Here is a 10,566-nt window from a genome sequence, read left to right as displayed (position 1 = left end):
GGCTCAAACTGGACACGTGGAGCAGCGTTTTCCCCGTGTGGTCCTTGGGCCAGAGGCACAAACTGCCGGGTGGGCTCTGCAGCCTCCCGCCCTGGCGGTTGCCAGGACCCGGCTGGACAAAGCGCTGGGACAGCGGTCCTCTTCCGGGCCCGGCCGTGCCGGCACCTTCCGCTCCCCACTCCGCTCCCCGCCGGCCGGGTCCCCCCAGCGGAGCCTCGGCCCCGGGGACCGCGTGGCGTCAGCGCCTCCTGCAGCCAACCAGCGCAGGCGGCGCGAGCCGGGCCCCGCCCCCTCCACGCGCGCGCCCAGGCTATAAAAGCAGCGGGCGCGGGAGTGGCGTGTGGAGTGGGGACGGGACGGAGCGGCGGGGCCGGCTTCACCTCCCCTGTCAGCGCGGCGCCGCCTCGGCCCCCGTGCCGGCGTCCCCTCCGAGCCGTCAGCCCGCTCGCCAGCCGGGATGTTGCCTGTGGTCGCCGGGCTCCTGCTCGCCATAGCTGCGGGCGCCCGGGGCTCGGCATCGGGCACCCAGGAAAGCCCACCCGGTAGTCGGTTCGTGTGCACCTCGCTGCCGCTGGAGGCGACCAGCACGGGCTGCCCTCTGCCCCCGGTGCCCATGCAGGGTGGCGCGCTGCCCCCCGAGGAGGAGCTGAAAGCCACGGTGCTGCAGCTGCGGGAGACCGTCCTGCAGCAGAAGGAGACCATCGGAAGCCAGCGGGAGGCCATCCGGGAGCTTACCGGCAAGCTGAGCCGGTGCGAGAGCGCCGACGGCAAGTCCGCTACGGGGACGTGGAGGAGCGAGCTGGGCAAGGGCAAGGACACGATGGGCGACCTGCCGCGGGACCCGGCGCAGGTCATCGACCAGCTGAGCCGCACAATGCAGACCTTGAAGGACCGGCTGGAGAGCCTAGAGGTAGGGCCGGGGCGGGACACCCCTGCTCAACGCATAGGGTCTTGGAACGAGTCAGGTATGGCTTTGGGTAGCTGATGGGGACCCAGCTACTGTGCTTAATCGTGATAGAGCTAAATTCCAACTGACCAAGCTCTGGGAACAAGTTGCATGGTTGGCCTGTCTTGTTTTCTTGACTGGGTATCTGCTTGCTTCAGTGGTTAGAATTTCCAAAGGTCCCCTCTGTAACTGTGTTCTCCCACTGCGTGGGGGGTGGGAGTATGGTCTTCCTCCTTGCCACCAGTGTAGTTTCTGTATTAATATGTCTAAATCCCTCTTTCTGGGAATGTGACTTCATGGGGTTTGAGCTATACAGCTGACGTCTTGGGCAGTAAGACCTTGGCATATGGTGCTGAACAGACCAGTGGTGATGAGGAGATTGTGTTGGGCAGATTGTGAAGATCAGATGATGTATTTAGAGCTGACATAGAGTAAAAGCAACCTAATTCTCATTGTATCTGAATAGAAGGGGTGTTTGGTCCAAGCCTACCAATAAGTGATTTCCACAAGCCTTTGGACAGTGCCTGTAGTTGAGTGGAACTCATGGAAATATTTTATAGAGAGTATTCCCACAGGAATCTTGCTAGATATTGTTTTGCTTTCCACACTCTGAGTCTTATGAGGACACGTGTGTCCTCATGCTGCCCTCCAAGCAGTTGGTAATGATGTGAGGATGGTAAGTAACTTCCTAAAGGTTGTTCTGTGAGGTCTGAACACTCTGGATTGCCTTTCAAGTACAGTTTTGAGCTATCTGGTAGTGTAACACCCTTTTATGACTGTTGCTGTCTTTGCGAGGCATCTGGTTTAGGGCTGTAGAAGAGCAACTCTACTAGAATAATATGGTAGGTGGAATCATTGGTTTCTTAGCATCATTAAAGACACCAGTGTTATCTGAGAGAGTGAGGGGTGGGTTTTGTTTCATTGGGTTTTCGGGGGTTGGTGTTTTTTTTGAGTGGCTAAAACTTACACTTGATCTAAACAGCATCTGATTTCCTTATTCTGCAAATCAAAACTGAGGAAACTTTCATTTGGTAGATTTGCTTTTGAAGCAGCTTAAATTCTTATTTAAAAAGAAATAATAGTTCTTTTCTGTTAACTTAAGGCTGCCAATGTCACTTCCAGTAAGTAAACCAAAAATTGGCTACTGTGTCACGTGTACATACCAATGGGAGTGCATTAGACCTGGCTCCCTACATTAATTTTTACTGAACTTAAATGTATGAAGGCTCCTTCATATGAAACCCTGAAAATCTCTAACAAAAGTGCCTTTTTGTTTCAGGACCTGTTTAGCTACACTGCTGATAAAAGCACTGAATGTTACAAGTGCTAGAAAGCAATGCCTCTTTTGTACTTGCTGGAGAACTCTGAGATCTTGCTTTCTCCCCATTGAATCAGGAGCATATCTTTATTTCACAGTTTTTGGTTTTAAAATGGCAATCTCTTTTTTTTTTTTTTTCTTCTCATTTCCACTAAAGCACCAGCTCCGAGCCAATGTGTCCTATGCAGCACTGCCTAATGACCTTCGAGAGATGCTTCAGCGAAGGCTGGGAGACCTGGAACGCCAACTCCTGAGCAAAGTGGCTGAGCTTGAGGATGAAAAGTCTTTGCTTCATAATGAGACATCAGCCCATCGGCAGAAGACTGAGACAGCCTTGAATGCACTGCTAGAAAGAGTGTCTGAATTAGAAAAAGGTAATCTGTCCAGAATCTAAAAGCTTCCCTGTGCTGATTAATTTTGTTTACTCCTTCTAGCACAGTAGTCTAAATGTGGGGTTTGATGGCAAGACAGTTAAGGTGCTGGACTAAATAGTAGGTGACAGTGAAAATACTTGGATTCCCTTTTTCCTTTTGTCACAGGCTTCCTGCCTGACAGACCTCTGCATGGCTTTAGCTTTCTGTCTCTTAATTTGGCATATGTAGGTGGTTAGGATGAAGCTCTTTACTGTCTGTGGGACAGAAAGCTCTATAAGGAGGCAAGTGGAAATAGGAAGAAAGTATGACATTGGTGTCAGGTAAAGACCTAAATAATGTCAAGTCCATATCTAAGTAGAGCTGCCTTTATTTGGACTGAAAATCATATGGGCAAAAGTTAATTAGCGCAGCTGCCTTTGATGTAACGAATGGCATTTTATACCAGAACCATTTCCTGCTGCTTTGGAAGTATTACTATTGGTCTTTCCTTTCATTGCTGATTATGACTTTGAGTAACTGCAGATATTTGAACTGTGTCATATCCCAAGAGTATAGCCTTCAGAGTTTACAGTAGATTACACATGGTACCACTGGGGGATGCTCTCTTAATCCTAGTCATTTATTCAGATACTTAGATTAATTATTACAGAGATCTCTATGCTTGAGTAGAGTCCGTTTATTTGAATTACAAATGCCCATGGAAGTGAGCTAAAGAACAGAACTATCTCTCTGTATTGACTATACATTTCTACAGAGTAGACTGTAGGACTGGAGTATGAGTAAATATCACTGCCCAATCTTTAAATTATTTTTCCAAGGTGAATAGTCTCTCTGCTTAAAAGCAGCTTAATGGGCATGCTTTCACAATGGTGCAAACAGAAGTATCATGAATTTTAAAATGCAGCCTAATGGATCCATTTGTGTAATATTTATCCATTTTTTCATTTACAAAGTGTGAAAGAGGGGAAAAGGAAAAGAGGAAGAAGAGCTCTTCCTCTGGCTCTGTCATAAAGTATTTTCTGAGAGCCAAGATAAAACCTAAACCACAAATAAAGATCTGGAGAATTCATGGCATGTTGGTGTCTTATGTGGCAAGTATTGCTAGTCCTTGTCTCTGAAAGATGTGACTCATATCATCAGAAGGAGTCGGGGAGTGGTGGGAGAACAAGAATGTGTAATCTAGGTTAAAAATAGCCTGTTCCCACCTTTATTTTTTTGTGTGGGGAGAGTGGGCTGTCTGAAGTCTTGAGGGAAGAGAAGAACTTGGGCCAGGAACCAAGACACAAGCTATTAGTTGTGTGATTTGCTCTCTTTCAGCATGATTTAGCTGCTCTGTTCGTTTGGGTTCTCTGTCAAGTCAAAGTGAGGGTAATAACGATGTAAGAACTTACTGATTTTGTAGGTTAAATGCAGATAATATTTGAAGTGATCTGACCTATTTTGAAAAAAGTATTTCTATTGTGCTTTTATTTTACATGCCAGATTGTTTCACATTTCTTCCTGACAACTAACTAGAGTGTCATAAGCTCTTCATTGTCCTAAGACCAAATAAATGGAGGAAAAACCTAACTTTATGAGGTGATGCTCTGAACTTTGGAGTTTGGTGGTTTTTTTATCTGTAGTTGAGGCAACTGTTAGTTAACAGTGGGGCAGAAGAGTTTGAAGTTTGTACAGTTATTGTAATTCCCAAAGTCTCTTGTAATTCCTTCACTAGTTGTTTCCATTGGCAGCAGTAAATGATGTATTAAAAAGCAGGACTGGGTGGAGGAATAATCCTGTAACTAATAGTGCCTGGACTTAAATGTGATTTCTAGCTTTGCTGGAGACATGAACAGGTCACTTCTTATGTCAAAACCTGTTTTCTCCGTCTCTAAAAGGGAATAACTATTCCTTGCTCATCTTGTCCAAAAATTCACATTATATAGGAAAAGGATTGTCTTATCCTGTGCACCTGCACATTGCTCTGGAGGATCTTGTTATCATTTGGAGTTGTGGATGCTTTCAAGTCATGAGAACAAACTGAAAAATATAGAAAAGATGAATATTGTTTGTTCTTTTCCAACCCATTATTGCTTCCTTAAGTTCTTTCCGAGTGACTAATACTCTTAATGGGATATGTTTCTTTTATGGATGTGAGATTGGTTGTACCAGCCTAGTGGAGGTTGCTTAACATTAGTCTTAAGATCCTGGGGTTCTTTTGCCTAGAGTTTAGAATATCTCAATTTCTGGTCTGTATGTTCCTAAAGACAGATGTAGCATCAGATAAGCTTTTTCTTCTTCCACCCCCTCATTCTGTGAAAAATGCAGTCAAAACACTTCAGTTGCTTCTGAGAATGGGAACTGAGAGAATGCCAACAGTTTAAAAATTACATAGGGGGATTGTGGCAACCTTTTGTGACAACAGCTCTTCATCTGGATTGGAGCATGAAGTTCTGCAAGGGGATTGAATTCGTTTCAGGAATGTGAGTAAATGAAGTGAGTGGGACTCAGAAGAACAGGTTTCTAAAAAGTTGAGAGTGACACTACTACAGAACTGTGGGGTTTTATTTTGTGGCACAATGTGGGATTTCTCTTTTCTTAATATTTAATTCTAGAAAATTACTTGAAGCAACTACATCAGAAGTATACACAAACTGTGTAATACAGAGTATTGCAGGTTTAGAAAGCTTTGGTCTTAAGGGTTCTCAGTTTCATAAACATCTCTGGAACATCTCACTTTTACCACATTTTTTAGAAGAAGCTAACTAAGAATTCCTGCTTTTATATTAAAATGTCTAATGTTTTCATAGTTCCTAAATTCATATTGCATTTTTTAATTCAGGTAATTTTGAACTGCAGCTGTATGTTTTTGTTCAAATCTCCTCCTGATTTGTCTATGGGACAGAAATTGGTTCTGCTGAATTTAACTTTGCTTTCTGGACTATGGCAGCTTTTTCATTTCAGATTGGCCACCCAAAATGGGAGCATCGACCCGTTTCTCAGCCTGCTATCTGTAAAATGGAGATGCTGCTGCCAACTCCCTGTGTAGCAGGAGTAGGAAAAGAAATACTGGTTTTGAAGCACTGTGATGCTTTAATAATGAGCATACCAGAGAATCCATGTTTAGTAACAGTACATATCTCTTAAAGCAGTTAGAATTGTTTGAAATAGGCAGGCCTCTAGCCAGAAATTAAGCAATGAAGGAAGAAAATATTTAACAGCTTCTTGTTAGTTGTCTGCCATCTATTCTTTTGCTCTAAATGTGCAGGAAGAATAAATAATTAGCACAATGTGTTGCATCTAGCTGTGTTTTTCTGTGCTGCAAAATCAGCATTCAGTAATACTACTTCAATATAATTTTCTTGTGTACCTCTCTAAAGTGATTGAAATTCCAAAGATTCTCATTATCAATTACATCATTTCTTAGCCTGAATTACAAATACATTGTTTTGCTTAATGCTAAAGGTTTTTCTTCCTCAATGTAATTCTAGGTAACAGTGCATTTAAGTCACCTGATGAATTCAAAGTCTCCCTTCCTCTTCGCACTAACTACTTATATGGGAAGATCAAGAAGACTCTGCCAGAGCTTTATGCATTTACTGTATGCTTGTGGTTGAGATCAAGTGCTTCTCCTGGAATTGGCACTCCATTCTCATATGCTGTTCCTGGGCAGGCTAATGAAATTGTCCTTATAGAGTGGGGGAATAATCCAATTGAACTACTAATCAATGATAAGGTGAGAATTGATTAACTCTTCTTTATTGTCTGTGTAATCAGAATGAAGTCCAACCCCTTGATAGTCTCTAGTAACTCTTTCATTCTCTGAGAGAAGCTGGTTCTGGGCCTTTGAGATGATAATGTTGTTGTCCATCTGTTTGTTGCAAGTTCATAAAGGTGCTTGAAGCCAAGTTAAACGGTACATATATTTGTGTGCTTAGACAAAGGGATGAGACATCTAAATGTGCACGCACGTATACATGTCCTCTGAATTTACAAGCCCATCTTGTTTCTTGTTTTATGAAACGAAAGCAATATTTGATGCCACACTACTGCAAAACCTGTGATATCTAAGCCAGTTGCAGTATTTCTGTCTTTCTAATCCTAGAAGTTCAGATATAAGAGGAATCTTGCCGAAGATGTAAAGCAACAGGCATGTAGTTGTGGCTGGGGTTTTATGCTTAGTGACTGAACATCTGTTTAAATACAGTTTTTTTCAGGCTTTAATTACAAAAAGCACAATTGTCTCACACTGTTTCATATCACTGATGGTTTCTGACAAGATTCAGAATAAGGCTTGAGGAAAACAAGACCCATTGAAACTTGGCATTAAAACATCACTTTCTCCCCACCCTCAGTTGGGTTTCCTAGTAACTCACTTCTCTCTGAGGGATCAGGTGTTTACAGATCTACAGCTCAGGGTGGTTCAGTCATGTGGCTAGTTAAGCACTTCTAACAGCCTTATCGTCCTCTAAAATCAATAAAAGTGAAAAGCCAATTATTTCTAATGGGTTGTGGAAAAGAAGGAAACCTCAGGTTGCTTATCTTTAGCAATAACTTACTCTCTTCAATATTTTGTCAGTACTATTAATGTTCTGTGAGGCTTTTCTTCTCCCACGTCACTGCTGCTCCACACCCCACTGCATTTGTGTCTTCATGTTGCCTTGAATAAGTGTTCAGATCCAATTCCTAAAGGAGCATAGTTCCTCCTTATTTGGGGTCCTATGTAACATTTCCCGTAAGTCTTACTGGAAGCAGGCAGATTCGTTTGTCAGAGTTGTTACTGCAAATGGTGCTGGCAAGCCCCAGATTTTAAGAGAAACTTTACATGCGTGCTGGATGTAAAGAAAGGACTAACCACAGATTTAAACAATAGATGCCACATTAATGTACAGGATCAGTGGGTTGATAGTAGCTTAGACTCTGGTATTTGTGTCACTTGATTCTAGTTGAAACAAAGGCTCACCTCTAGAATAAAAAGTATGGCTGTGTTTCTGAATACAGGAGAGTTGGAACAAAGTAGAAAGATGTGGACTAACTTCTGCCTGTGAAGTTTTTGCTTCTGAGGACAGAGTAAATACTGTCTCTTTCTAACTGTTGTGCTTGAGCTGGTAGGCTTGGTTTGCAACATGCATTATTCTTTGGCTTTTTGTAGGTTGCCCAGCTCCCTCTCTTCATTAGTGATGGGAAATGGCACCATGTCTGTATAACGTGGACAACCAGAGATGGAATGTGGGAGGCTTTTCAAGATGGTGAGAAGCTTGGGACTGGGGAGAATCTTGCTCCTTGGCACCCAATTAAACCTGGAGGTGTCTTGATCCTGGGTCAGGAACAGGTGAGTGAATGACAGTGTGTTCCAGGGTTTAAAAAAATAAACTCAGAACTCCCCAAACAAACAGCAGCAGTGAGGAAAAATTTGTTACACACTTGGTCCTGTTGGAAAAGACCTTTAAGATCATGAAGTCCAACCTTTACCCAGCAATGCCACTTCCACCACTAAACCATGTCACTGAGGGCCTTGTCTACTCAGTTTTTGAACACTTCCAAGAATGGTGATTCCACCACTTCTCTGGGCAGCCTGTTCCAATGCTTGGCAACCCTCTTGGTGAAGAAATATTTCCTAGTATCTAATCTAAACCTCCCCTGGTGCAGCTTGAGGCTGTTACCTTTTGTCCTATCACTTCTTACTTGGGAGAAAAGACTGATGCCCACCCCATTACAACCTCCTTTCAGGTAGCTGTAGAGAGTCATAAGGTCCCCCTGAGCCTTCTCCAGGCTGAAGCCCCCCAGTTCCCTCAGCCACTCCTCGTAAGACTTGTGCTCCAGACCCTTCACCAGGTTTGTTGCCCTTCTCTGGACCCTCTCCAGCAACTCAGTATCTCTCTTCTAGCGATAGCAGATGCTCCAGCTTACTGTTAAGTGGCTGGCAGGCTTTCTGTAACTCATGCTGTTTGTCTGTACTATGCCTGGTTCTGTCCTATGCTAGCAGTTTCATGTGAGTGTGATCACACAAAATGTGTGATTTCTGTCCTTGAGCAGTGGATGGAGCAAATGTTTTTTAGGCATATGCAGTAGCAGTCTGAGTTAGTCATTTGGTACAACCAGAAGAAGCCTATGTATTTGGAAGTAAAGATTGCATCTTGGAGACCCTGCAGACAATTGTTCAAGGGCTGCGGTTACAGTTTAGTCCTTAGCCATAAAGCTTTTGCAGTGATCTTGCATATGTATGCGGTTCTTGGTGAAGTTGTCCTGTGCCAGCCTTGCAAAATGGCTCCTAAATTAGCCTCAATATTTAAAGCTGCCTTCCTGCTTTACTGCTTGGGGGCAGGGTTAGTTATATATGTGTTGTGTGATGGTATGCACAGAGCACTATTTGCTTTGAATTGTTTTGACAAATTTCAGATTGAAGCTTTTAAATGTTCCTCAGAATATCTTGTTCCAAGTAGTCCTTTTAGAACCTTGAAGTTGGTTGTCTCTGTGGCCTAGCAGTGTGGCTAAGGGGGAGGGTCTTCAAGTTGGGAAGAAGAAAATGCTGAAATAACCTTCTCATCTAATCCTAACTCTTGTGTGCCTAAAGGACACAGTAGGAGGAAGATTTGATGCAACTCAAGCCTTCGTTGGAGAGATGAGCCAGTTCAATATATGGGACAGGGTCTTAAAAACTGAAGACATCATGAATATTGCTAACTGCTCTACCAACATGCCTGGCAACATCATACCCTGGGTTGATAACAACGTTGATGTGTTTGGAGGTGCTACTAAATGGCCTGTGGAGACATGTGAAGAGCGTCTGCTAGATTTATAGCTGCAATTGTTTCCCATTCAAGTGCCCCCTTTAGTAGGACAATCTTCTGTGCAATCTAAAGCACTTATTTTTCTCTCTGTCCTTCCCCAGTCTTAATTCCTCAAAAGAGTAAAAAAAATTGAGTAAACTGCCTCAGTGCAAAGATAGCTGCTAGTTGGGGCCATTGAGCCTTACACTGAAAGAAGCACTTCTCGGCTAGCACAGCCCTTGTTTTATTATGGCCTGATCCAAAAATATGCTTTGGCCTGCAGCAGCCTTTTGGTTAGGCCTGAGTTTAGTACATCAGCTCTTCTGGCAGGGAGGGAAACAGCCATGCACATGTTAACTACAGTACTCCCTTTGATCATGTGCAGTGCTGGCAAAGCGTTGAGATGAACACGCTACATGTGAATCCTCCCTTCCAGTCTATCGTCTCCCCTTTGAACGGAAGCCATTCTTTTTTAGCCCTTTTTAAACAAATCACTTCATCCTTACACTGCAGTGGTTATGGTGCAACTGTGGGTAGAGCAGAACAGCCACTGTCTGAGTGCAAGGGTCTTGGTTTTTAATTTGCAGATTAGAAATCCTTGTTTTATGATAAGGCGGCAATGTATCTGAGACGTGCTATTCTAGCTCACTGTAAAGAGAGGACTGTGTAATCAGCATAGCCCCACTGAAACAGAGATGCTTCAGGTAAGGTTCTGTCCCAAAGCCTGTCTTTTGCTAGCCAGGATCCCAGCAGAGATGGATAGATGAAAGACTATTTTCTGTAGGATGAATGTACTGAATTTGTAGTGACCTGGCCTGTAAACTTTTCTCTATTGTTTCTCTTGCTTTAGTCAATGTCTTTATTTTTTTAAATATACAAGCTGTGACTAAGTGAATTTCTGTTTTGAGTTGCTTTGAAAGGCCTTTTTATGAGCAAGTGCCAAAGTTCAGTTCCTGCTTGCTGAGAATTGCTATATATTTTTCCAGCATAAGTCTTCTGCACTGTTTTCTATGTTATTATAATGGTCTTATGTAATATGAAAATGTGCTGGTTTTTCAATTCTTGTTGATTGTCTCTTCTGTAAGCACTGGGCTGACTACTATATTTTTTTATCACTTTCTCTGAATATTTTGCAGTTGCTGTTTCCTTGGCATTGATGTGACTACTTGGTTTGTGGCT

At 43.2% G+C, this 10,566-nt stretch overlaps 1 protein-coding gene across 1 annotated transcript; it reads left to right on the top strand.

The window, feature by feature from the left end:
* Positions 1-457: 457 nt before the first annotated feature.
* On the top strand, positions 458-9,419 carry NPTX2 (neuronal pentraxin 2; the record flags this gene model as incomplete). The annotated part of the gene is made up of 5 exons (XM_080619483.1): positions 458-910; positions 2,422-2,638; positions 6,109-6,353; positions 7,770-7,949; positions 9,192-9,419. 5 exons carry the CDS (start codon positions 458-460, stop codon positions 9,417-9,419), a joined length of 1,323 nt encoding a protein of 440 aa, XP_080475609.1.
* Between the last annotated feature and the right edge of the window lie 1,147 nt (positions 9,420-10,566).

Source organism: Psittacula echo (assembly GCF_963264785.1).
Source record: "Psittacula echo genome assembly, chromosome: 5".
In the NCBI taxonomy this organism is placed as follows: domain Eukaryota; kingdom Metazoa; phylum Chordata; class Aves; order Psittaciformes; family Psittacidae; genus Psittacula; species Psittacula echo.
The sequence above is the reverse complement of the archived record's forward strand: the minus strand, read 5'-3'. Positions and strand labels throughout refer to the sequence as shown.